Raw genomic sequence first — 27,056 nt, forward strand, 5'->3', positions numbered from 1 at the left:
CTTTAAACTTCTCTGAGCTTTCGAGTTGGAGGAAGAGCACTTCGAGGTGTATTTCAGGCTGAGCAGGGAGTTCGAAAGCCTCCTGCGGAGACGTCTCCGTACATTACTTTTCTATCGCCCCAAGGTTCAGGACACCGCAATTATTACGTCTTCCTCGACAACTCTGCCAAAATAGCCCACAGAATTCACTCCGCCAGGCTCTCTCCCATTGGAGCAGCTTTTTAACATCACAGCGTCAAAGCTCCAGAATAGAACTATTCTATCCGATGACGCGACGCTGGGCATCAGACGCCTTCTGCGTTGACGCGATGCTCAGGGTCACGTCAAAACGCACTGACGTCACTTCGACGCACACGCACGCAATGAATGGGAAGGTTGAGGGCGTCAGATGCGTTGGCCAAGTGCGTGTGAAAAGGCTTTGAGTCTGGTTGGAATGGCCACTTAAATAGAAGTACAACAGACCAAGAATTTGGAAAATGTGATTCGGAGTTCCGGAGAAATTGAGTTTTTGTGTCGCAACAAATTGCCTTTTTGGGGAATAGCTATAAAAAAATCTGGTCCAAAAAACACCTTCAAATTACAGTCAAACATTCGTCAACATGCTCCTCAGGGAACCGCTGACAAATTTCTATCAAAAATATCCACTAACAAGCTCACACAAGCTGAAATTCAAAAGGGCTCTCCGAGTCGACGCTTCGAAATGGCTGTGACGTATCCGCCACAGTCTCTCTGTTGTGTGCTACATCTGTGAAAGGAAAAGGGTACGGCTCGACGGTCACGCGTTACGCCGCGTATCTGCCGAGACCGAAAAACCGAAGAGCTTTGGGTGTTAGGAGGCCACGCGGGAGCATTCGTATCGGCGGCCTGAGCGCTGCAGCAGTGTAGCACATTCGCAATGCCGGTGATATCCGGGGGTCGGCCTCCCTGGTTACCTTCACAGCAGGCGGTTTCCATGTCACTGCTGTTAACGGCCCCACTGGGGTTCATATCACTTATAGTTGGAGGAGTGAGCGCGGACAACAGGAGGGGAGGGGGAAGGGATGCCTGTTTGTTGTGAAAGAAGTCCTCCATTACTGTGCTTTGGTTCTTTCTCCCCCACCACGTCCTCTTCAGTTCACACGTGGCTCCCGCTACAATCGTCACCTGACAACACCTCCGCATCGAAGCGCATGACAAAGATGCATGCATGCACATCACATAAAACTATACACCGAGAAGTGTTTCTCGCTTCCATCCTCAGGACAGGACGTTCCTTGATCAAGAGTGAAGCATCTTTATTGTGTAGCTGCTTATAGACAGTGACTCTGCTTAAAACAAGAACTTGCCTGATTAGTCCATTTGACTTTGCAACCTATCTGTAAAAGTAACTTCCATACAGTATCTCTGGGGTAAGCATAGCGTCAGCATATCTATGTGTCGAACACCATTTGCTCATGAAAACCGTCACAAAGAGAATGAAGGGAGTTGATATTGGGGTGCGTCAATAGCCCTTTTTACAGTGCCCGTCAAAGGAGTCTTTTTCCTGCGTCGCTCTTCTATGTGAACGGCTCTGACGTGGAATCGACAATTTCCTGGCTTTGGAGGTGGGATGGGAACCGTATCAAAGGCGGGACAACGCGTTTGTGTGAGGGAATGCTGAAAAGCCGTAATTGGGGTGTGAAGTTTAGCACCCGGCACTAATGTCGCCAACCTGTTGCAGCCAAGTATTGTGTACTTCGCAACCGGCACCGCCGCTGCTGACTTTGGGCCCCGTGTTTCACTGTATCCGCAAAGGTGGGGTTTTTTTGGTTTTTAAAAAAATCATTTGAACATTTCCTTCACATGGAGTGTGGTCTTTTGGGAGCCCGAAAACTACTTTTTTTCCCTCCTCTTTTTTGAAAAAAAAATAAAATAAAATCAGATTCCCAGAGCGGATAGACCTCAAAACGCTGCCCCTAACGTTTCAGTCACGTCATTTTACTTTGCTGAGCCCAATTCAAATACCACACAGTTGTACGTCTTCGCCGTATCATCTCAGAGCAAAACACCCTGCTGAAGTTGCCTCCATGGGGCCTTGTCAATTGACATATTGTAGCTGGAGTGCTTGTGGGGTGATAATTAAACCTTTGATGAAGAAGGTAACCAATTCCTTGGTTACGTGGACAGTGGAAAAACTGCCGCCCAATTAACTAACTTGAAGACAACGGATTGAGAGAGATTATTTGAGCGGCATCAGGAGATACTCGTGGACGCACGATGACCATCGGTCCGATAATTATCGAGCCGATATTGGGAGGAAGGGGGGGGAAAATAAATAAATAAATAAATGAGAAAAATCACACCGCTAAAATAAATACAGAAACAAACAAAGAAACTAGACCGATAACAAGAGCAGTCATCCGCCGTGGTGTTTGATAAGCGCATTCAAAATATTCTAGTTAAACAAAGGTTTAAGAGCTATTACGCCTGTCACGATAATTACTATATTGACTTATTGTTTGATCCTTTTTTGTTGTTTGTAATGAGCCGGCGCGCGGCGCACTTCGCGAGCCGACAGATTCGGGCGGCGACGTAGATGGTGCGTAGAACCAACGGGCACGCTGGTACGTCATCACAGCATGCGACTAAAACGGACCAATCGCGAGAGAGGATCTCCGCGGCGACTATTTTTGTTGGGTGCGCGGCAAGCTACGCGGACGTGCCGCGCGGGGCAATCCGTCGGTCACGTGATGCAATGCGGGCGTTGTCGGCCGCGGGGGTATAAAGAGGCTTTTACGTCCCTCTTATCTCTGCATTACAAGCGGCCCCAGAGACAAGTATCTTTGCAACATTTAAGGGAAGTCGCCCCCAGACTGGAGACAGAGAGCAGGAACCATGGGGAGCTGCAACAATAGGGCTGGCTGAGACGAACCCTAGTGTATGTGCCCCTCTACCTCCCCCATGTGAAACCATCTGACGCATGTACTGCCGCCCTCACTTGTCAGTCACAACTGGGGGAGGGGCTGCGGCCTTTTAGCAAGCCCCCCCACCCGCCACCACTTTGTTGCATACAAGAGACAGTATTAAAGACATGCAAACTGTTTTTTTGTTTTTTTATCTTTCAGGTGTACTCACAGTGTGTGAAACTTTTTCTAAACTTTATGAGTAGCATTATGTGGAAAGCAGAGTGTCAGAAGTAGGTGACTCACAGGCGATCACACGAGGTGAGCTGGGATGTGTCAGTGGGTGGGATTGTTGGGGGGGGAAGGGATGTCAAGATGAGTGAACTGCCTTGAGAATAGGTAATTGTTGCGGTGCAGGGGGGTCTTCATGTCACTGTCAAGTGGCAGCGAGAAAAAGGAATATTGCAGTTTCATATTTGACGTATTTCTTGTGGCCACCGAACAATTATATTACTGTTAGAAGTAAATATTTCAATTCCTTATTAAAAGGTATGTGACAAAGGAACTTTTCTCTAAATGGTGCAAACAAAATTGGGTGGCAACAAACCACAAAGAAAGCATTCTTGTTTTCGGCTTAAAGAATATAAACATGGTGTCATCAGACAGTGAAACAGTGCTGATAAATGTGGCAAAATTGGCATTTGCAAATCATTTCAATGACAATCAGGGCAATCTATACGTCGAAATTACACCAACAAATATCCCAGTGCACTTTATAGATTTATCGAGCGGATTACTCTCCTTCGTCAATAAATTGTCATCCATTTACACACTATCTGCTGTTTCTTAACCATAATGCCGTTAAAGAGTCTTACCCGATTCGCAATTTGCCGGATGGATTCGATCAAGGTGGAATCGCTGTCTCACTGTACCAGAACTGTCACAATTCGTTTGCGACCATTTCACTTGCAAATAGTCCAAGACCGCCAGGACACGGGTCAGTTGGCGCTTGTCTGCTCCCAGAGTCAGAATATTGTGTTGTACTGGACTGCGCGCCCTTGCAAATCATCAAGAAACTTAACGACAGTTAGACCACAAGGCCTTAAAGTGAAATGCGGCAGCTATATGCCAATCAAAAATTGGAATTGTCCAAGCGAGGGAGCGCACCCATCCATCCATTTTACAGAACCCTTAAAAGTGTTATTGTCCCTCCCCGATGCTAATCCATTTGCCTTGCAGACAACAGAAACAAAGACCTACTCACAGGCAGCTTGTTACCAAATCTAATCGGACCAAACTATACACAATCAGAGGGCTTCAAGAACAAAAAATAAAGAAAAGAAACTCGAGAAGCGCTGCAAGAAGCAGCAGCTTGCACCCAATCAGAGTGAAAAGCCTCCACCTTTCAGGGGGAACGAAAAGAAAAAATGCCCACCATCTGGGGTTTAGTCATGGTAATGCCGGGGACGGGAGCTCAGCGATGGGGAAAGTGTTAAGGGCCCATGTCACGAGACTCCAGTTGGCGACCTAGTGGCGGAGACGTCTTCATGGCGTCTCTTGGAGACGAGCAGTGTCGCCGAGGAGTCTCGCTGAAATCTGAGACCTTTTGGAGACTCCTCGATACACATGAAAGAGAAAATTGTCACCAAACTGCGAGCAGTCAATCGTTACCAATATTTAAAGGGCTCATTCTAACTCTGCTCACTTCGACCTCTAAAAATATCATAAAGATCGATTTTACAGAACGCTCGTGTCTTCCTGTATACAAAAAGCTCACTCAACGTCACTTTAATGTCACAAAACTGCGAGCAATCGTTACCAACTTTATATGGACATCTGTATGAACTGAGATATTTGAAAGAAACTCAGTGTACAGTACACAAGTATATACAGTAAATGAACAAGTCATTTAAATCGACACATTGCTCCATCTTGTGATCGATTATCTTTTTCTTTTTCTTTTTTTTATACACACACACTGCAGATAGGCCTATATCGATGAATTATTGATGAATTGTCACATTGTCTGTAGACATCTCCAGACATTTTCCTGGTGAGAGCGCAAGTAGTATTCTGGTCTCTCGCCTCCTGGAGGCGCCACAACTGATCACTACCGGCAGTCTTAAGAGATGTCTCCGCCAGTTAGATAGAACATTGAGCGATAGAGAAAAGGATAGGGGTAGAGGTTCTGTTCATGGCTACGGGTGTTGGGACAAGTGGTGGCAAATAGCGGACACGGTCCGAGGTGGACCGAAGCAAGCCTTCAGAGATGCACAACTGTCAAATTATAAAACTTGTGGACAGTCGAATAAAGGCATTTTACATTGTCGAACAATCTTCTACAATAACGAGCCGCCAGAGCCACAGTAAATGGTGAGAGTGCGTGCTAAGTTAGTGATTAACACATTCACTGCCATTGACGGCTTTAGAAGTCAAATATCCATGTTAACTGGGAAGGCTGGCAGTGAATGAGTTAAGAGGCTTGGCTCCTGCAGGTCAGGCCCATACGGCAGGACAACCGCAGGGAGAGAGGGCCACCACACCCAGACACGCAGTACCGACCCCCCCCCCCCCTCACTCAAGCCAGCGCCCGCTACCCCCCACAGAGTGCGGGAGGTGGACACGCCCCCAGACCAGGCAGGGACGAACCCTTGCCGCCCCAGCGCGAGAAGAGGCGGCGGCGACTGCGGCTGGACGCAAGGACCGGAGAGAAGAGGAGGAAGCAGGCCCGAGGAGCGACGGGGCCAGGGGGCCCCACCGCCCTCCGCCAGCATCTAGAACAGGGGGCCGAGGCGGACGCCAGCTGGCACCACACCGGCACCCGCGAACACGGGAGAATCTGCCAGCAATGCACACCGGGAGGACCGCCAAGGCCGGCCCCCTCCCAGAGGTTGAGAAGGAGTAAAGAAAGTCCTGCCCCCACAGACGCCGGGACCGCGAGCGCTCGGTCGAGAAGATCCGCCCCCTTGTCCTTTCATCATGCAAATCAGTCTAAAGTTTGCAAAAGAGAAATAGTAAATAAATAAACAAAAAGCAACAACAACAAAGAATACAGAAGGCAAGTTTACTTTTACGATATAGTATTGTAATTGTCAGATAGCACTCTACCCAGGCAGAGGAATCAAAGATCTAGATTTAGCATGTTGAAAAAGGGTGACCACCTGTGTAAATATGGAATTGATTTTTGTCGTTCCTCAGATATTGTTTCTAATGCAATATACTTTATGATGATTTAACCAGTGATTACTAGTAAGAGATTGTTTATTTTAATACAATTGTTTTCTTAGCGGCAGCTAACGGAACAAGTATTGATTGCGAATATTTATTTGTGAGGTCGATGATGCGCAATCTCGGGGAAGGTGGAATCCTCCAGTTCAAAACATACGAGAGTTTCTGCGTAACTCAAGTCCAAAAGCATTGAATTGGTCGCATGAAAATATTTTTAGTGCATTGCATGCATAGATTAGATGAAGAGAAGCCCATTTTATGCATAGTGTATTGAATAAAGTGCCATCTATGAAGCACTTTATATTGTGCAAGGTGAGACAGCATTTAGTGATTGGTAAGTGCATTGATTCAGTGCATGAGATTAATTTACAAACTTTTGAGAGATGATTTTTCCTTTGTGGGAGAAACTTTACCATTTCTTCACTAGCCGTAGGAGCAACGACTTCGGTCTTTTGTCCCGCAGTGGCCGAATATCATTATTTTGTGCAAGACATCGTTATGTTGTGGCTGGGCAGCCGGGAAACAAAAACTCCAAAAAATAATCATGGACCAGGCAACCAGGGCAAACACCATCCTGGTCCTCACTTTTCACCATCATATTTCCTCTCTCACTAAATGTTATCTTTATTTCCAGTGTACCACTCTTTCAATCCCCCCCCCCACACACACACACACACACACACACACACACACACACAACCGGCTTTTTCTTTTTGCAGGTCACAGCATGCCGCCTGAGGAAAGCGGCAACCAGCAACAGTGAAATATATCAGCCCAGGAACAATGTTCGACAGACTGCGTTGCGAGACCAGCCCGGTCAGCCAGTCAAGTCCGTGAGTAGCTGCGGTCACACTAGCGCAACACCGCGCACGGACTGGAATACTACACAGCCGGCCGGGCAGCAGTACAAAACACTGCTGTCTAAAATGACACATAAAAGAGGCCTCCATGTTTAGAACGGCGTGTTACGATAATTTGTTCAATTATTTCAACCATCCACAGAAAGGCCAGAATCGGCACTTATTTATTTGCTCTTCGTGTTCATAAAGTCTGACTGAACATCTCTCACAGAACAACGAGTAAAATGCTCTCTCACTTGCTTTATTCGGGTCCAAACATCTATTGGGCGTAAAACTAAGGTATTTGCAAATTGAGAAGGCATGTGTCGGCAAAACTCTCTCTGAAAGCGGTCAAGCGCACACGCCAGAGACACTCCGATCCACAATGTTGGCCTCTGCTGTCTTTGTCTGCCAAAGGAGACTTGAGATACCCAGACAGAAATGGACACAGTAGCCAAAAAGTATTTTCTGGACCACAAAGCGGGACACGTACAATGACACAATATCGACGCTACGCGCTCAGACCTAGAATGAAATCAGTCAACACCCCCTACTCCGTCACGACCAAGGACAAGAGATTTCTTCCTGCCCCCGATTTGTGGTCAATTCTAACTTTACGCCAACTGACGGGATTGCAATTGGAGCCGTCACCAGCCAACCATCAAACGAAGAATTGAAAGACGAATAACTTCCTGTTCACGTCATATTTGACCTGGTTTTTAATTTCAGCTGATTCATTTAAACTTATTTACCATTAAAACCGTGAACCCAGCTTGTTCAGGTCCAGGTAGAGTAAAGTCATCGCAAAGCGCGTCGCTTGTGACAGCGGCCGAACCAGCTTCGCCTGTTCCTGGTATGCGGCATTAAATATAGCTTTCCATGTCTGCTCATTGCAATTACTGGATACGGATACGGAATATACGATAGAACAATCAGTTTGAAAAAATATTTGATAGTGACAGCCCTAATGAAAATGTGGCTGGGATGGGGCCCCGGGGGGGCAACACCCTAACCGCTGCCAGTCCTCCATGTTAACATGGATATTTGAATTCAATAGCCGTCAATGGCAGTGAATGAGTTGAACCCTTCGAGAGATCTCTTTTAGCATCACCACTGTCATCTTTTTCAGTAGGTAAAGCCCCTTTTCTGGGTCTTTCACGCATGACTATTCATTTTGGGTGGTGCTGTTTAAAATGTCTGTTGTGTAAAAAGTGCCTAAGGTTGCTTTTCTATATATTTTTTTATATTGAGAATAATACAGTCGCTACATATTTTTTTTAAGCAATGGAGTAGAAGGTACAAAAGAAGCTGCACCCGCATCTCTTCCCTGGCTGTTAACGGCAATATGGCAACAATGGGAACGCAGAAACCAACAAAAGAAGAACGGAACGTACACATGTGCAGTCACACGCGTCTAGGGTAACGCGAAGCGGCTCACCTTCGACGCACTTGCAATTATCTCGCTTGGCATGCGTGTGAATGGTGATTATAAAATGTATTGTCTTAGTTTTACTTAACAACTTTTTTTTGGACATTCTAATTTGCCTCATGCGATGAATGAAGTAGAGCACCCATGTACAGTGGAAGTAAAAAGCATGTGAACCCTTTGGAATGTCTCCATAACTTGGTAATAAAATGTCAAATGCGGTCAGATCATCTAAATCGAGAGTAAACCGAGTCTGCTTCAACTAATACCATCAACAATGATGCTTTTTCATTGAAAATTGCCTGTAAATATTCAGAGTACAGGGAGGAAAGAATAAGAGAACTCTCGGATTAAAAAGCGGTGGACCCTCCCTCCTTTGGCAATACCCTCAACCATAAGTTTCCTGCAGTTGCAGATCAGACGTGCGCGGTGATCGAGAGGAATTTTGGACCACTTGACAAAAACGTTGCAGTTCGACATTCCTGGGATGTCCGCTGTGAATAGCGCTCCCTCTCCTCTGAATATTTACGTTACTTTCCCAAAAAAGTCAAAACAGTGAAAAAGTTGTTTGTGTGGCATTAGTTGCAGCATACCGTTTTATGTTTTATTCTTGTGATTTCGATGTATAGACTACATTTGATGACCAACCGATCCCCCAAACAAATCCAATCGCCCCGACATAGCTGGCCAAAGGAGACGTACAACAATAGCCTCCATTTCAGTCATGTCTATAACAGCACCAACTTATCGATAGTAGAAAAAAAAAGACCGCCAACATTTGTATTTCGACATCAAAGCTCCTCCATTAATGTCAACGTTTGTGTGTGTTGGGGGTCCGCGTACGATATGCTTTGCATGACGAAGGGTCATTGTGAGCATTCCTTCGAAGACACGTTGAACGCAACCGGGCGCACTTTGTATTCGACGAATACAAACGCTATTGGCTCGGCCATCCGTCTAGTTTAAAAACGAAGCAATATATATCTTTTTATGATTATTGCCTTTGCCTCCCCTGCGATGATGACCGGGCTACGAAGACAAGTTTATGTCGAGCAAAAAAAGAAGGTTGCTCCAAGCCGCGCGATCACTTTTGAGCACTTGGGGTCGTGACGGGGGCAGGATCCCCTCCGACGACTCGCGAGTGGCGAAAGCGAGCGGCGAGATTGTTGCTCGTCGGAATCAACATCGCGATGTTAGTTCGCCAGCGCCCTCCCCTCCATCCCGGGGGGGGAGGGGTCGCGAACAATGCCCGTGAAGCATCTGCGTCTCGCTCCCGAGCCAGATGGCTCGCGACTCCCAAACTTAACTGGATGTGACAAAGCAGCAACAAGACACGACAAACCGAACCCCGTCGAAATACTTTCCACTTTTGAGCGTGATCACGCTGACACGGCGAACTCGTGCGCAAACGTCGCCATCGGGCCTCGAAGTGAAGCATTTTAAAGTCGGATTCTGCTCAGCGAAGCGCCTTTCCCGAGGGACGCGAAAGCGATGAGCGGCGAGAATCTTTCCGAAGGATCCAAATAGAAAGTTGCGTAGGAGCACCCTACGCAACGCGTTTCCTATTCAACTCTCCCGAAGTGATCGAAATCTGCTCGATCTTAACTCGGCCTCGCCGGTGACCTTTATTGATTTTCGCGTCGCTAAATCGGTCGGCTAGCTTGTTGCGGGAGCGGGGACGTTTCGCGGGGCGGAAGTTCAGCGAGGGCTCGCAAAGCGCCTTAGCGGACACAAACAACAACACGACGCTTCACGTGCGTCCGGTGTTACGGCGTTTTCATTTACCTCGATTTCAAAGTCGGGCAGGTCGAACGCTGCCCTGAACAGCGAACAGAAGTGTGCGATGGCGGGCACTTCCCACCAAGACTGCACTTCTTCCACACAAACCGCACACCCCTGGGACATTTTCGGACCGGGCAATCGGCTCGTTCCTCACATTCGAAAGCGGTGGGGCGGGGGTTCAAAGTTCAGCGAAAGACTTCCGACACAACTTGCCATAGCGATTCGCCGGCCGCTTCAATCTATTTCAATCACTCCGAGCCGAGACGAGCAGATGGGCAGGGTCATACCATTATTCGCCAGAGAGGGGAGAACCAACACTTACCTGGAAAGTTACTACAGCAAATAAACAAATCGATTCCCTCTTGCCGATGATACTCTCCGATTTTCAACCTATAACACTTAAGCTTGATTTAGTCTTGGGGAACGGAGGCACAATTTCGTACCCACTGAAAAAGGAAATCGCGTTCAATCCCTATCGTTCTTGATTGCGCGACCTTCGTTTAAAGGGAATGTTTGGAATTGTGAAATAACGATCAAAGTGTCGATAGTTGGTTTGTGCCAAATCATTCTCTCGGTTTAATTTTTTTTTTTTTTTTTTCTTAAATCGATTTTTGTTTTTTTCCTCTTTCAACGCCTTCACCCAATGTAGTTGTATTGCACCATTTAGACAACAACAACAAGCACCACAAAAGACGATGTTTAAAAACGACCCTAATCCCCAAACACTCTTCTGATCACCTTTGGATTTAGTCAACAACATCCCCTTAAAGGCTTTGGACATTAGACGACATGGAGGCGCCCCCTGTCGTACTAAGCACGAATCGCATGCACTTGAGAAACTGCCACTCTGGAGCAAATCAACTCCGATCACAAGTGATTCCCAAACAGTGCGCTTCGAGAGACCATCGGGAGTGCCGCGGGGATTATTATACATGTATGACTTCGTACAAAATGCGTCTTTGTTCATCTATCATGCCAGTGGCCTAAAGTGACAGGCAGAACAAGTCAAGAAGGTACAATAAACCTGTTCCTGTATCCGCCTGTTGCCATTCATGCAAGACTACATGAGGGCTTCGTCCGAGTTGATCAACTTTGTGTTCAATTAAACAGGCCCAGATTTTAGTCTGAGTAAGTCAACGAACACATTCGGTGCCATTGACGGCTTTAGAAGTCAAATATCTATGCGAGCTGGGAAGGCTGGCAGTAAATTAATGACTAAATGGAGAAGAGATTATGATTTCAATATTCATACTTTTTGTATGGTGGTGTGCTGTGAGATTTCTCTCCTGCAAAATGGATCAAATGGCTCAGTAAAGGTAGGGAAACGTTTATCATTGAATGGTCGGAACATGGTGACTGCATACCAAATGGTGAACGGCGCCAGCGCATTTGAGGGAGGACGCTAGTCTGCTTGCGATATGGTTGGCTGTGATATAATAAATCTATAAAGCAATCTGCATGAAGGCAAACTACTTTACATCCATCCATTTTTTATACCGCTTATCCTGATTTGGGTGGCAGAGCACATATCAACAACCATTCGCATTCACACCAAAGGAAAACTTAAGGAACCCCACTTTTGTGTATGTGGGAAGAAGCTGCAGTGCCGGGGGGGGGGGGGACAAAAAAACAAAAGAAAAAACACGTAAGCACAAGGGAGAAACCTCACAACGTAAGGCCAGAGCCCACATTCCAACCCCCAATGTCCCCCAACGTTGCGCCTTTCACCAATACAAACTGTACATATCATACTTAGGTATTTCTTGCTGATCCCGTTGCCATGGTCTCCGAAAACCTTGACAGTCATGAAGTGCACAATAGAATCCTAAGAAGTTGCTCATTGAAATACTATGAAATGTAAACTTTGGGAAATTGCAGAGAATTGTGGAACCGCGTTGCTTTCTTTGAGGTTAGCACTGCGCAGTAAAACGTAGTTCAATTATGACAGGCTATATTGTTTTTACAAGTTTGGCATGATGACGACGACGACGGCGATGATGATGATGGTGATGCAAGACCAAAACCTGAGAATGTTACAACATAACGCAGGAGCCTTTTTATGGAGACTTCTCGTCATGCCGGGCAGGGCCCGGTATCCCAATCAGGGTCAATCGAGGGTCACCGTTCGAGCCTGCGGGCCTGTTCGAAAAATAGCTCACCGGTGACGGGACATTGTGATTTCCTAGGAAGGGCGTATACTGTAAGCGGTCATTTGAACATGTAAAACCTGCAGCGATTTATCGAAATCCAATATTGCGTTTTGATATCTATCTGCTTCCAGCCCCTATTAAATCCTCGCTGTTAATCACTGTGAAATGCTTTGGAACATGATATGAGTCTTCACAGATGTGAAAGTGACCCGGAATGGGCTCGTTTTCCCACCATGAAATTCCTCGTTCAGGCAGTGTATGATGTGCGCCAGCCTGACAAAGCCGCAGAGACATCAGCTTGCCCGTTGTGTTCCAAGTGAGGAGCAGTGGCTCTCAATCTTTTTTGGGTCCCCTCTAATGTTTGATTGAGCCTGAGGACCCCCTGAATGCAACATTTCTAATGGGAGCGAGACAACGTCTTCAAATGCCATCGACTACACATGTGAAGCAAGAATTGGAGGGGCGGAACAAAAATCCTCTATAGTTTCAGTCGATAAAGGTCTCAGTCCCTTTTGAGTAAAATCATTATTGTCTATAAATGTCATAGGATCTTTTTAAAAAGGCATTTGACTTTCAGACCCCTTGCAACGACACCTCGTGCGCAGACCCCTGGTCGAGGAACACCTCCGTAGAGCACATCCTGTGCTGCTGACACGAACGAGGGCCTTCGGAGATGGGATGGCACGCTGGAAAGGAAACCAACGCCAAAAAAAAAAAACATCATTTGAATTGACTTCATTCCTTTGACGTTTTATTTGTCAGCGCGTAAAAGTAATTTCATCACCTGACCAGACCTGCCCCTCGAAATTGATTTCTCAATGTTCCTATTCATTGAAGGTATTACAGAGCATTCAAGTACTTTCATGATGTCCCTGCACTGCAAAATAAAGAACTTGGAATGGACTCAATTTGAACATGTTCATCGGTTGCGCTTGATTCGAATGTGGCAAACCGGCGGCATTTTCAAGTAGAGGGGAAAATGACATCATTTACCACATTTGAATGAAGGGCAACCGGTGTTCAAATTTCGTCAATTAAAACCTTTTTGAATTCAGTGTGGTAGCCAATTTAGCTCTGGAAATATATTCTGAAATTTGCTTTCGCAAAATGTATCGAAGCCGTGTGTATTGTCGCGGCGGTACGGTGGGCGACCGGTTGGAGCGTCTGCCTCGCAGTTTCAAATCCCCGGCCGGCCCCGCCTGCGCGGAGTCGGCATGTTCTCCCCGTCCGTGCCCGCGTGGCTTTTCTCCGGGCACTCCGGCTTCCTCCCACATCCTGAAAATTGAAGACTGTAAATTGCCCGTAGGTGTGAATGTGAGTGCGAATGGTTGTTTGTTCGTACGTGCCCTGCGATTGTCCGGCGACCGGTTCAGGGTGTACCCCGCCTCTCGCCCCGAAGCTAGCCGGGATAGGCCCCGGCACGCCCGCGACCGACCCGCGTGAGGATAAACGGTACAGAAAATGGACGGATGTGTTATAACAACAGATTTGCACTCAACGGAAAAACAATTCTGCACGCCAAACTTGTGTATGTATTTATTTGAACATTTAGCCTTTGAACAACATCTTTACAAATCCAGTTTGAAACTGAGAAACGGCGCAAATAAGTACAATCGTCTGCTACTTCAAACGTCAAATAGACTGACATAAAATATGAAAGCGATCGGTAAATAATCTTGCCAATCAAATATTAAAAATCAATGACAGGAAATAAACCATACAATTATACATTATTACAAAACTAAACGATAGAAAAAATACAAGTCGCAGTCGTAATTTCTACTTCACTCACAAACGGCAACTTGGTGTTCAAAATGAAACAACTGGAACTTTTGATTTACTCATTTATGTTTGTCAACATTTTTCTGTTGGCAGCGCATTTACGACGACGACCGGAACGGTTGTCCAGTGTAAGTGCCGTGTTGGAGAGTTTGCTCCCACCCATGCCCATAATCCTCTTTTGCGGTCACTGGCATATGTGAAATTGAGTCCAGAAAGCGTTAGAACGGCTCGCGGGTTTTGCAAGACCTCGATGACTTCAAGGACAACTGCGGCCCGCAGTCGTCGCTCGAGGGATCTTCTTTGAGGACGCGCAGCGGCTGAAATAAGCATTTAACACGTCGCCCTTTTTCTCATTCCATATTTTTCCAAAGGCGCTATTATTTCACCAGATGTTGGGAAAACCCCAAGTGATCCGTACATACGGCGAAAGTAGAACAAATAAGCTGAGAAAGGAAGTCATGTGTAATGATGTCCAATGCCACAGGAAAAAAAGTATTGAACACACCGGGTGGTATTTACTTTTTTGAAAAAAAGCCTTCGTTTGCAATGACGGCTTCAAGACCCCTCCCGTACGGAGAAACTAGTCGCATGCATTGCTCTGGTGTGATTTTGGCCCATTCCTCCACACACGCAGTCCTTCCATTTCGAAGGTTCCGCGGGACGTCGAGCTTCAGTTCGTCCCGTAGATTTTCAATTGGATTCAATTGAGGTGATCGGCCGGGCCATTCTGGCCGCTTCCTTTTTTTTCTTTGAAACCAATTGAGAGTTTCTTCGGCGGTGTGTTTGGGATCATTACCCTGCTGAAATGTCCCCGCTCGTTTCATTTTCTTCACCCTCGTAGACGGCAGCAGATCTTTCTCCAGGATGTCTCGGTACATTTGCCCGTTCCTCCTTCCTTCAATAACGTGATGTTTACCAGGACCATTTGCTGAAAAGCAGCCCCCCCCCGCCATCACGTCCTCACCTCCGAACTTCACTGTCGGTTTCAGGGTAATGTGCGGTGCCATTTCAATACTTTTCCCCTGTGTCATTCCACATGTTTCCACACAACTTAATTTCTGATCTTGTTTGTTCCGCTTTCTTTGCGTGTACGGGTTCCTCGGCTTGTTTCCGACATCTGGTGAACGTTTCGGGTCAGCGGCACCTTTGGAAGTGTATTTAGTGAGAAAAACGGTGACGTGTTAAATACTTATTTCAGCCGCTGTATGTTCCGTTCCAGTTGGTCACCGAACACAATTGCAGTGTTTTGATTAACGCAATACAAATACATAGTTTTAATGTTGTGCGGAATCAGTTCGACTTTACGTGATAAAATCGTGTGTGAATCGATTGTATTGGATATCGTGTACTGGATCGGATTGAGTCGATTTTAACTCCTGCTGTTTCCCTTTTTCCAGCCTAGGTGAAGGCATGATCGAGCCCTGCAGACCGACGCCTAAGCCACCAGTACCGGATTTATGCGGGCGACGCGATGTCATCCCTCCGAGAGATCCATCGCCTCTGTCGGAGCCGGTAAGCAGGCAAACTCGACCTCTGCAGGAGACTGGCAGAGCTGTCGGTGGATCTCGAACCGCAGCGTAAGTTCCCTTGCCCCGTCGCAGTTCCCGCCCGCGACCGCACGTCGTCCTCGTGTCTGAGTCCACGAAACGAGCCGTTTTGCCGGCGCTACACGTGGAAAGATCGCAGAGAGGAAGCGCTCCCTGTATGCTGCTTGAGACGGCCATCGCCAGCAGGCTCGGTGGGGAGCGAGACGCTTCCGAGCGGACGTTAGTTGTAGAGGCTTGTCGGCCCGATTCTTACTGTCGTAGTCTATTCCCCGACTTTCGGCATTTTAGGCGTCGAGGGAGTGTGGGAAAACAGAGCCATCTGCAGTACCGCCAAAGCAGCGGAGACGCCCTCCGGAATCCCGGAGTCGCGCAAGCTGGGGTCTGACCAGCTCCAGCCGGATAACCCGGTGGAAACAGCAGACGATGCCGAGAACGTCCCTGAGATGGGACCGGACGGATCAGCAGATGTACAGTAGAGAGTACATACTTTAGTTATCGAGCAAAGCAAAGACAACTGTAAGTGTCAGTCCATTTGAAATGTAAAATGTATACCTGCGTCTTATTGAGATTTAAAAAAAAAAAAAACTTTCATCCCAAGACGTATGTATGTACAGCAGGGTCGCGGGCACCGGGTGCCACCCAGTGATGGGGCATGTCGAAATGTGCATAAGTGTGGTCATTTGAAATGTAAACGCTCGCAGAGATGTTTGGAAATAAAGTGCGGCGTATCGGTTACCTGCCGTGTTCAATCGTTCAGTTATTGTGAGAAATCCTTCACACGATTCAGTGTCTTTGCATGGATGAAATTGTTATTTCGGAAGGGTCTCCCAAATTAGGAGCCCTTGGCGAGCAATAGCTCTCAGTTCCATAAAGGTTGGTGACCCCTGATGCACACAGTGTACCATTTTTTTAAAAATGACAAAAAGACACTTTCTTAATTGTCATTGACCTTAAAGTGCTACATGTACTTGGATGAACGTCTTCACCAAATAGGACAAGTCAGTCTGGGATGAGATTGGAAAACCCGAGCGCTGGCGGCGGAGTCATCGTATTTCTTATCTTTAGATCCCTCGGGAGCATCTTTCCGAAGAGAATGACACTCGAGCACAAAGCCGAGAGAAAACAGGAACGATCCAGGAACGCCACTAAAAGAATTCCGCGCATCAGACAGGAGAAGAAAATCCAAATTCAAACACACCATGTTTCAAGAAAACATAATTGAGAGAAGCATTTCTAGACCACCAGAAAGAAAATGTTTAAGGGCAAAGAGTGGTTGCTGTGGCAATCAAAAGCTTTTTTTTTTTGGGGGGGGGGGGGGGTGTCCTTATGTAATGCCTTGTTTTTGCCATCTCTAATGTGTTTCCTGGCCTAATTCTGGACCCGTCAACACGATGTTACTCCTATCGGCATTGCTTTCACCTCGGTAATGCGCGCACTGTGAGTCTGGGAACATTCGTGGCGGCTGACGAGTTGCAGACTGTTGCAGACTATTGCGTAATACGCAGGCTAACCAATGCAAGGGCTCATTAGAACGGCTAAAGCCATCTTTGCCTTTGCTTTTCCCATCTGTTAAAAAGACAGATTCCAAATGAACTGTTGATATGTGATTCCGTCGCGTGTGTGTGTGCTCCACGGGTACATTAGCGTCTGTCAGTTGCGTGAAGGCAATCGCTGGGGCTGCGTCACGCGGACAGTCGCCGCGAGAGGGAGGGATTTAGCAAACGAGACAATGCTCGCATTTGTGCTCTCAGCTCGCTCTCGCTCGGTTACCGCTGATGCACGCGCGGTTGAAGGGAGACGAAAGCGGACAGCTTGAGCCAGGTCGTGGGAGACAGCGACAGCGGTAAGGACGATCTCCTCGTTGTACGGTAAGAAAAGGACAGAGGAGGCTCTTCTGGTGGTATTCTGCAGAATAAAGGGCACCGGGGGGCTTGGAGATAGAGGTTGTCTCGGGGTGAGGCGGGGTCACTTCTCTCTCTCTGAGCGTGTGAACGGAGCCGGGCCAAAGGAAAGTTGCGCAGGGAAGGGCATGTGCAGGACGCGGCAATGAAAACAAGCACATTTAGGAATAGCCGGAAAATGCAAAAACAAAGATCGGAGGGGTTAGGGTCGAGTCGAGCTACAAATGAAGCTCGATGGCGGGCCAAACGAGAGGCAGAGTAGAGGTGGAGATCAAACCAGATTAAGGAAGTCAAGGCAAGACTTGGAAGCAAAAAAGTCGATCTGTGAGGATTAGCTATCGTTCTAACTTCTAACATTTACCCTCTGTAACTTTTAGTGTACACGACGGATCCCATCAGCACAACAACCAAATTCTAGGCCAGTGCATGTGTGCTAAAGGGATACTAAATTCTCCTTTTGCTCACCGTGTTGTGTCAAACACTCTTCTCCCCGCCGCGAGGCCTCTTCGGGAGACTCGGCATGCTGTTGTTTTTTTTTTGTTTTTTACGGGTAGTCCTGTGACATCTTGATTCGATTCGGAGTTTTATCTCACGCAATCACGCTTTCCTGTATGTGTTTTCCAATGAAGACTTTGCGTGAGGGAGAGCAAAAAGCAGAGGGGCCGGCCTCGGAGACGCCAAGCCCACGTCGCCGGTTTTGGCCCTCACGGGGAAAAAGGCGTCGTACCGGCGGGAGGAGAACGGAAGAGAGGAGTCCGCTCGCGACGCGATCAAAGACCCGGTGAGCTGCGTCGGTGCGACCGAGTGGGCAAAAGCGAGGGGCGAGCTGACCGTTCGAGAAGGGAAAGACGAAGAAGAGGAGGAGGACAAAGGGAGTCGTAGGCCTGCAGCCCAAACGCAAACAGGATGACGGAGAAGAAAATAAGGTAATCTTTGTTTCCTCAAGCATTCCGTTCTACTGCGATTCCGGTCGCCTGCCTGCTCACGACAGAATAAATGGCTCCGACACTACAAGTCTGTTTGACTCGAATCCTCCGAAGAGGGATCTGTTTCCGCTCCATTTATTTGATCCCCTAATATCATTCGGAGTCCACGATCGAGACATCCGCATGTCTCGATCGTTATTCAGTCATTTGTGCGCTTCGTGTTGACAGCTGCGTGCAAATGTTTTGCCTGCAAAATGTTTTGGGTCCCACGTGTCTAGTGTTGATCCCGTTGCAGTCTGCCTGCTAAGCTGATTAACGGGGGCGTGGCTGGCCTGGTTGGCGTGACGTGTGTATTTCCGATCGATCTGGCCAAAACCCGCCTGCAGAACCAGCAGGGCGCCCAAATCTACAAAGGAATGTGAGTACGACCTCGGGCGCAAAGTCAAATAACAAAAACGGGAACTGCGATGTTTTTCCTGCCTCGGCATCCGAAGCGCATAACTGCATTGTATCGCTGTATTAACAACTCATTTAGACAACGATTGCACTTTCACATCAATCGCAAGCGATCTTATAGAAGTTGCCAAGCTAGATACTCATCGGGTTTTCTCAGCGCTTGAGAAAGTTCAGCGGAAAATCCCGATCTCCATCCTAGCATATAAGTAGATGCCTCCGTGTCACTGGAATCGATGATCGTAGAAACACTTCAGCGATGGAATACGACCGTCAAGTAGGAGCTTTAATATGGAAAGAAAAGTGGACCGGCGTCCTCGCAAGACCCTGAATGTCCCGCGTGGCGGGCAGCGGCGCTGCCTCGTGAACGGGCGCGGCCGTCCTGTGCTCGGTAGACCGGGGTTTTCCGCTGTGACTCGGCGATGGAAAACTACTCGGAATGACGTCTTCCCTTCGAGGCCTCGTAAGAAAGTTAGGCTGCGTGCTTCCGGCTCAACATGAACAAAGAACAGTTCAATTGTTTCCGGTGAAGCAAATCCTTCAGTATTAATGTTGAGGCATGTCGTCACAGATAATGCTCATTCAAAAAATAAAAATGAAAAAATAGGTCTGAGTGCAGTGCACGTCCAACTTGCATGCGGAACTTCCAAAGTCCTACACAATCTGTTCCGTGATGTTGCCTGCCTGACGCCTCCGAGTTGGCGTCATTTCAAAGCAATTTTTACACGAGGCAACGGAGTCAAATGATCCGCTGCTCAAGAGTTTATTCTTTTAACCGTTATTAAGCCTGTCCGGTCATTTTCCTGCTAAGTCATGAGCTGCTCGGCTTCCCGCATTGGAGTGTTAAATGGATATGGAGTCGTAGCGAGCAGCCAGACCCTTTGCGATGTGGCGAGATCTCGTTCCCGTCTCAGGGCTATCATCGCATCTTTCCCCTTCGCCATCGCTCGGAGCTTTCTGCGGTGCCATGACAAGAAGTAAATCCTGAACCCTGAGTACCGGTCGGCCGCCACTCGGCGACATTGAAGTCTTTCGAGTCAAATGTGACTTCATGCAGACCGACGCTTTTGCTTGGCTTTTAAAGCGTCTAAACATCGGTCGGCCTCCAAATGATACATACGACTGAAGGTTCGCTGTAATGCACTTCATCAAACTGAGGCAATGTTATTTCTCTTTTGTCGTGTCAGGTGGGACTGCCTGGCTAAGACAGTACGCTCAGAGGGCTATTTTGGATGTTACAGAGGTATTCTTTGCCTTTTGAACGCCCGTGACTTCCTATACATTGTGCTTTAGCGTGAACTAGAAACGCATGACGGTTAGAACTGGGCCGATGCGCCGGTTCGTTCACTCGTTAGCTTTGCTTTGCCTCGTCCAGGTGCAGCGGTCAACCTCACTCTTGTCACGCCGGAAAAAGCCATCAAACTGGCCGCTAACGACGCCTTCAGACAAAAGCTCTCCGGAGATGGGTAAACTTTCAGTTTGTTCGCTGTACGGGATTCAGTTGTTTTAGGATTTAGATTTCAAATAAAACTTTCAAGATGCGATTGAATCGTCAGCTCCCGGCTTTCATCGAAGAGGTTTTGCTCAAATCTGGAATTAGCATTGAAGAATTACTGCCGTCTGATGCGGCGCTTTCTTTGAAGGTGCGCAGGCGTAATTACAATGATGTATTTACATTCTTTCGAAGCCCTAACAGTGCAGGTCAATGTTTACGTGACGCGTTTTTGTACGATTTGTAGAGCGATGTCGAGCACAATCAATGAATTTAACACCTCGAAGTAGGTACACAAACTCCGGATGTTTGGTGACCAAAAGAAAGAGATTGACCTACAAGCCAACGACGCCATGCGCTTTGTTGCTGCTTTTTGTCCGCCATTAGGCATTTGCCCCTCTGGGCGGAAGTTCTGGCAGGCTGTGGAGCCGGGACGTGTCAGGTGGTGGTCACCACTCCCATGGAAATGCTCAAAATCCAGCTACAAGATGCGGGGAGGCTCGGTGAGACACTCATTGCAATGATGTCGAATGGGGCCAGTGGGTGTAAAACCTTTCATTGCAGGAGAAAAGACCTTCCCCCGATAATGACGCAGGCTCACATAAGTATGCCTTTTGTTCAGCTGCCCAGCGGAAAGTCTCCACGCCGGCTCAGACTGCCGCTCCGCCATTAGCGGAACCGCGGGCGGTCCGCTCCGGTGCTCCCCCGCGGACGTCTGCCACCAGCATCACAGTGGAGCTGCTGAGAAGCCGAGGCCTTGCTGGTCTGTACAGGGGAGCGGGAGCCACCTTGATGAGGTTCAACCAAAAAAACACACACGATTTACACGGAATTCGGGGTCGCTCTCGCTCGCGTCAGTGCGTCGAGTGCAATAAGTGTCGATTGTCATTCTGATTCCGTTTCTCGCCATTGACTTCACTCGGCCTGGAACTACGCAGGCAGGCACGCGCGCACTTGAGGTGCACCAGCGCCAATGTTTCAAATGACGCGTAAAAAAAAGTAACCCAAATATTCCATGACGTGTCGGTTGGATAGTTCAATTCGTTATTGACTGTAGGGAGTAGACTTCTGTTCATTTTTTAAAAGAAATCTCAGTTAGTTTAAAGGGCCTGTATTTTGGCTACGTAGACGTCCGTGAGCGACTCTCTAACACGGACTTCGTGTTAAAGGGTCAACTTCATTTGAAAAAAAACACCTTGGTTTTGTCGTACGAGTGTTCAGAAAAGGCCCCTCAGACACGACCGTTTGACCCAGTTTTGTATCCGCTTTGTCCATGTTTGGCTAAGACTGCCCCCTTCCCTTTGATGGCTTCCCTCCGTGTAGAAGACCCCACTTGCGAGAGCGCACTTGTTTGTTATGTCGACACAGCCGGCTCGGGCGCGGAAAGGGAACGCGGAGGTCTTGGCTCGTGAAATTCCAATGACCTGATTTCAGGCCTGAGCAACTCAGGAACGCGCGGATGATTTGAACTCGTAGTTCACATTTACCGAGGTAGCATAGACACAACATTACGTCCCGAATACTAGAAAAAGTCGGTTTGGCGAAATATGTCCCCTTTTAAATGAAAGATAGTTCGGCCCCGCCTGTGCGGAGTTCGCACGTACTCCCCGCGCCTGCGTGGCTTTTCCCCGGGCACTCCGGTTTCCTCCCGCATCCCAAAAACATGCACGCTAGGTTGATTGAAGACTCTAAATTGTCCGTAGGTGTGAATGGGAGTGCGAATGGTTATTGTTTTGATGTGCCCCCCGAAGATAGCGGGGATTGGGCTGCGGCGCGCCCGCCACCCTCGCGAGGAGAGGCGGTACGGACAACGGACGGGCGGATGCAGGTGGACATGAGGGAATTTCAGAATTTCTGACCGTTGCGGTCCACTCGCATCGGGACCGAGTGGAGGCAAAGCAGTACGAAGACGCAGTGGCACGATGTGCCAGGCCCACGTGTACGGCCTGGCCCTATTTGACTGCAGTTGAACAATATCCAGCATTTTCGGAGCTTTCGGCCAATCCGTGAGTTCATTCTGGCTGTTTTGGTCAAGGCAAAAGAACCTTGACTCAAACGTTCTCTCGCATCTCCTAAGAATGTGCGAATCATCGCTGCTCCCGTTGAACAACGTTGGTTCATTCCGGATGATGTGACGAACATACACGGCATTTCCTGACACCTCTAATCAATCGATTCCTCCAGCTGCTGACGGTGGGAAAGGCCACGGCGGTTCCCGCTTTTGTCCCAGCGTTCCTCTCCTTGCTTGGACGCTGACACGGTCGATCAATTTTGCACATTTCACCTGATCGCGCTTCTTTTTTAGGGATGTCCCTTTCTCGATGATCTACTTTCCCTTGTTCGCCAACCTGAACGCACTGGGGAGGGCCGAACACGGACGTCCAGGCGACGTGCGGGCGCGTGCCCCTTTCTGGCAGTCCTTTGCGGCGGGATGCTCCGCAGGCTCAGCGGCAGCCGTGGCCGTCACACCGCTGGATGGTGAGTGGGGGACCGAAGAGAGCCGCGAGGGTGGCTCGGTGGCCGGACTCCAAAGCGCCTCTGCCCTGCGACGTAGTTTCACATCTACGTGTCTGGATTTTACCGAGATTGGATTGAAATTTCAATTCCCATTTGGAACGGTCCCCTCAAGTGCACCGCACACGTGTCATCGCAACTGTCGCTCGGAATCGATCGGACTCGGCGATAGACGCTCGGCAGGAAAACACTTTATTAGGCACACCGACTCAATCTAACGATTCAAACAAGGTTTGGCGGTGCACTTTAGGAGATGTAACTTGACCCCGCCCTGCTGTCGCTATGATTGCGCGAGAGTGTGTGTGCACGTGCGCGTGCGTGTCGTACACCGTTTCTCGGGAACTTTGAGGGCCGGGGCTTGGGCGAAGGAAGAACGGATTCAATTGCGCCGCGGTCCTCGGCACGTTGAAGAGAGTTCTGTCTCAGAACCTTCATCCGTATCGGCGCCAAAATGTTTATTCTCAATCGGCTCAAAGGTTTTTCATCGCGTGTCTCATCGTGGACATGCGACGTTTAGCACGGCGGCGCAGCGGTTAGCACATCTGCTCGCTCGCAGGACGGCTATTCTACCTGTGCTTGTGCGGACTTTCTCCCGGCGCTCCGGCTTCCGGCTATTCGGCTTTCGGGCGATATCTCGGGGCGGGGATGAACCAAAAAGGAAAATGTGACCTTTCTCTAAAAACCTTTGAATGCACACGTCCAACCGTTCAAGGAGCTGAAGAGCGACATTCGAAAACGGTGAATCCACCGACATATTTTCTGGTTGCGTTCGAACCGGCATTTAAACAGTCCTCTTCAACGTGCACTTCGGATTTCGACATCGCGAGACCGGGACGGCACCGATCAATAAACGGCGACGGGTGTCGCGCCGCGTCGCCGGCGGCAAGAGGGCTACGGAGAGACCGGAAGAGTCACGAAAAGGCGGAGAAGCGGACGAACTTGGAAATGAAGCGAAGCGGTCGTCGCGTGGATCAAACAACTGTCGTGCATTTCGCCATTCGGGCCCTTGCCGGAGAACGGGACGTGGGCGCGTGCGTCGAAAGGCTTAGAGACGGTCAAATGAAATTCACTTGTCAAAAGGTGATCGGGCATTTCGGGTTGGCCTTGGAATTTCACCCGCGCCCGAATATCCCGAACCCTTTGCGAGTGGCGTTGAAATGTACAGAAGTCGGTAGCTTATCTTTGATTTTGCCACCCACGCAGTGATAAAAACCCGACTCCAAACGTTGCACAAAGGTGACGGGGAGGACAGCTACAGAGGAATGATTGACTGCACACGGTAAATATTCGACACTCCAATATTGCCTGCATATCGCTTTTCACCGTCATCGGTCATGCTTGATTTTGTAGGCGCATTCTGAGAAGAGAGGGACCGTCGGCATTCCTGAAGGGAGCAGCGTGCCGCGCACTGGTGATTGCGCCCCTCTTCGGCATTGCGCAAGGCGTCTACTTTCTCGGGCTCGGGGAGGCAGCGCTGGGATCGGTGGGATAAACGTCCTCGTCAGGGCTCGCGCGGTGTCTGCACGTTTCATTCGGCGGAGTCGATCTGCAGTCGATACAAGGAGGCCACGATCGACGTGCGGACCCGCCCGCCTTGCGACACGCGGGTCCTGTGCACCGCATGTTCTGCGTCCCGCGGGGTTTGGAGCTTACTTCTGGACCCAGATCATCTTGTCTGGCTCTGTAGAAAAGTGACTGTATGTTTTTCAGGCTGCTACGCATTTGTACGGTTCTGAATCATTTCCTGTACTCCGCTCAGTTATACACATTAAAACACGGGCTCTTCTTTTACATTCGTCCCACTCCGTCCGCGAGGTCCGACTCGTAATCTTGGCTTCCCTACCCGGATCGGGAGCCGCCGCCTGTCAGCAGGTCGTTTGCCCATCTGACGCTAATGATTTAATCCCCGCATTCGCGTAGAAAATAGACTTCCGGCCGAAAAGCCGCACGCTCCTCGGCCACTCTGTTTAAACCTCGCTTCCTCTTCGTCACAGCTCCGGAAGCTTGAAAATAATCCCAAGACAATTGGGCCCAAAATTCCAATGGTAAAAGTGTATGGGGAACAAAATCAAGGCCGACAGACAAATGGTCTTGAATGATCTGTAATTTGTCCTGTTGAGCATTGTGGTCCTGTTTCGTAAAAACAATTATGCACTTCAATTATCATACATTTTATAATATAGAAAACACACAGACGCACACAATGCTGCCGTTTGTGTAACTCGGTTAGAGTTTTCACAATATAGACTAAAGTGTCTGTGCGAAGCATTTGCTTACTACTTGTAAATAAAGATACCAGCGGACTTCTGTGTCGACTTCTGTGTTTATTACTTTGGCTTTTGAATGCCAAGAGCTCCCTGATAATAATCGTAAGCATGTTGTTTGTTTGCTTGTGTACAGCGGTAAAGGTAGTCAAACTGTTCCAAAAACACACACGCACGCGCACGCTTTTGGCACACGAGGCCGAAATGAAACGGAAGACGGTCACCGGGTGGTCGACCAGTCCAAAAGCAGAAAGGCACTTGAGCGAGCGGACTCGTCCCCAGAACCGCGCGACGCCACTTCCCTTTCGCAAACCTCTTCCGGCCGTGCGAATCAAATCCACCGTGAATCTGCGAACTCGCGGCCGGGCTCGGACGCCCTGACGCGTGCCACACGGCGAGGCCCGAGGCGAAATCCGATAAATATTTGAACGGCCGCATCACGAAATGCTCCCGTCCTTCTTTTCTTTGACATTTTCCTGATCAATAGCGCAACGCGGTGTCTTCTGTATTATATTGCTTCGAGGGTTTGATCCAACTTTGCTGTAGTTCATTCCTCATTTTGGATTTGTTCATTTTAGATCGTTCTTTTCATCCTGTACGGCGACCTGGAGTGACACGACAGTCAAAATGTGTTTCCGTTATTATTATTCCTGTGATTATAAAAACATTGCATTGGATATGGTTTGAACATGTCACTCAAGCATCAACTAAAGTCATGACCAATGTGTATTGATAAAGCTTTTATGCAGCAGTTGCACACAAAATTGGATTCAATGAGAAAAAACACAAATATCAAAGAGTACTTTGTCCACTTTTGTATCTATGTCTCAATAGATTAATAGTGATAACTCAAAGCTAAAGATCTGCGTGAGGGTGCGCGCCACTGGGATTGTGTGTAGTGTAGTGCCCTCTGCAGGCCAACTACTGTACCTCCCTCTCAATACGAATAGCAATAATCTCACTCGAATTATAATCCCTCTGGTGATTGTAAACTGCGTGATGAAACACATGGTTGTCTTTACCTCAAAGTTCAAGTCTGTTCTCCAAACTTTTCTCTGGCCGTCGTCATGATACACTTGTTGTCCACTCCTCCGCAGCTGTGAAAACAAAACAAAAATGAAGACAATTACCAGTCGTCTATATTTCACACAATCAAAAGTAAGAAATGGAAGAGTGTCAATGTTAATTGTACATTGAATTTGCTTACATGCTTGACGGTGGGAAAGGGTCCACGTCGATTTCGACAACGACGTGTTTTTTCACCGCCGCTTTAAAGATGGGGATGTTCTTATTCACTGCAACCCCCCCCAAAAACAAAACAAAAAAAAGCAAAGATATGCAACCCTTCCTAAAAACTAGCCTCAATGCAATGCTCGTCAATTCCTCTTCCATCCTTCCATCCCAGCTCAAGGTCACCGGAAGCATCTCCACATCCTGCCGGCGACAACGAATGCTAACGTTCTCTTCCGGCAGTTGGTAGGAACCCTCCACATGACACAGGCGCACACTGAAAAAAGGTCCCACTTTGACAACTCTCTCGGTGACATGTTTGTATTTAATACAGAACAGTCTATCAATCTATATGTTCTGATGTCGGGGGTGATTTGCTTCGTGTGTTGGTCTGTCTAAATTCCCCTTCCTGTTGGCCCTCTCAAACATGGCCGGCAAATGTCAATTGTTACATTGGCGTGTGGGGCACAATTGATTGTGCTTCGTTTAATCTGCCTAGCAACAATTGTCCTGGCATTTCACACTGTCGTGTACGCCAGACGGTATCGTTTTAATTTGAGCTTTTAAACTTGATAATAAGAGGCCTCACGGTTCTGAGGTCCGTGTGGCGTTTGCGTGTTCTCCGCGTACCCGCGTGGCTTTCCTCCGGGTGCTCCGGTTT

The 27,056-nt window shown here is 48.2% G+C and overlaps 2 protein-coding genes across 5 annotated transcripts in view; one reads left to right on the forward strand and one right to left on the reverse strand.

Moving 5' to 3' along the window:
- Positions 1-10,379, reverse strand: part of LOC133402514 (chromatin remodeling regulator CECR2) — a 39,739-nt gene extending 29,360 nt beyond the window's left edge. The window contains 1 exon segment of the mRNA XM_061676350.1: positions 10,140-10,379. Within this exon segment, the coding sequence (XP_061532334.1) occupies positions 10,140-10,259 (120 nt within the window). The 5' untranslated portion in view covers positions 10,260-10,379.
- Positions 10,380-17,075: 6,696 nt separating this feature from the next.
- On the forward strand, positions 17,076-25,221 carry slc25a18 (solute carrier family 25 member 18). Of its 4 annotated transcripts, none has more exons than XM_061676351.1 (10): positions 17,079-17,483; positions 18,146-18,442; positions 18,738-18,860; positions 20,083-20,138; positions 20,271-20,361; positions 20,775-20,890; positions 21,010-21,184; positions 22,693-22,865; positions 24,105-24,180; positions 24,252-25,221. In XM_061676351.1, the coding sequence occupies exons 2-10, from the start codon at positions 18,423-18,425 to the stop codon at positions 24,391-24,393; spliced, it is 972 nt and encodes a 323-aa protein (XP_061532335.1). In that variant the 5' UTR covers positions 17,079-17,483; positions 18,146-18,422; the 3' UTR covers positions 24,394-25,221. The 4 variants fall into 4 exon arrangements, with proteins under 4 accessions (XP_061532337.1, XP_061532338.1, XP_061532335.1 ...); XM_061676352.1 differs by having other exon boundaries at positions 17,079-17,458; XM_061676353.1 differs by lacking the exon at positions 18,738-18,860 and having other exon boundaries at positions 17,076-17,483.
- Positions 25,222-27,056: the final 1,835 nt, after the last annotated feature.

This window comes from Phycodurus eques, chromosome 5 (genome assembly GCF_024500275.1).
Source record: "Phycodurus eques isolate BA_2022a chromosome 5, UOR_Pequ_1.1, whole genome shotgun sequence".
NCBI lineage: Eukaryota > Metazoa > Chordata > Actinopteri > Syngnathiformes > Syngnathidae > Phycodurus > Phycodurus eques.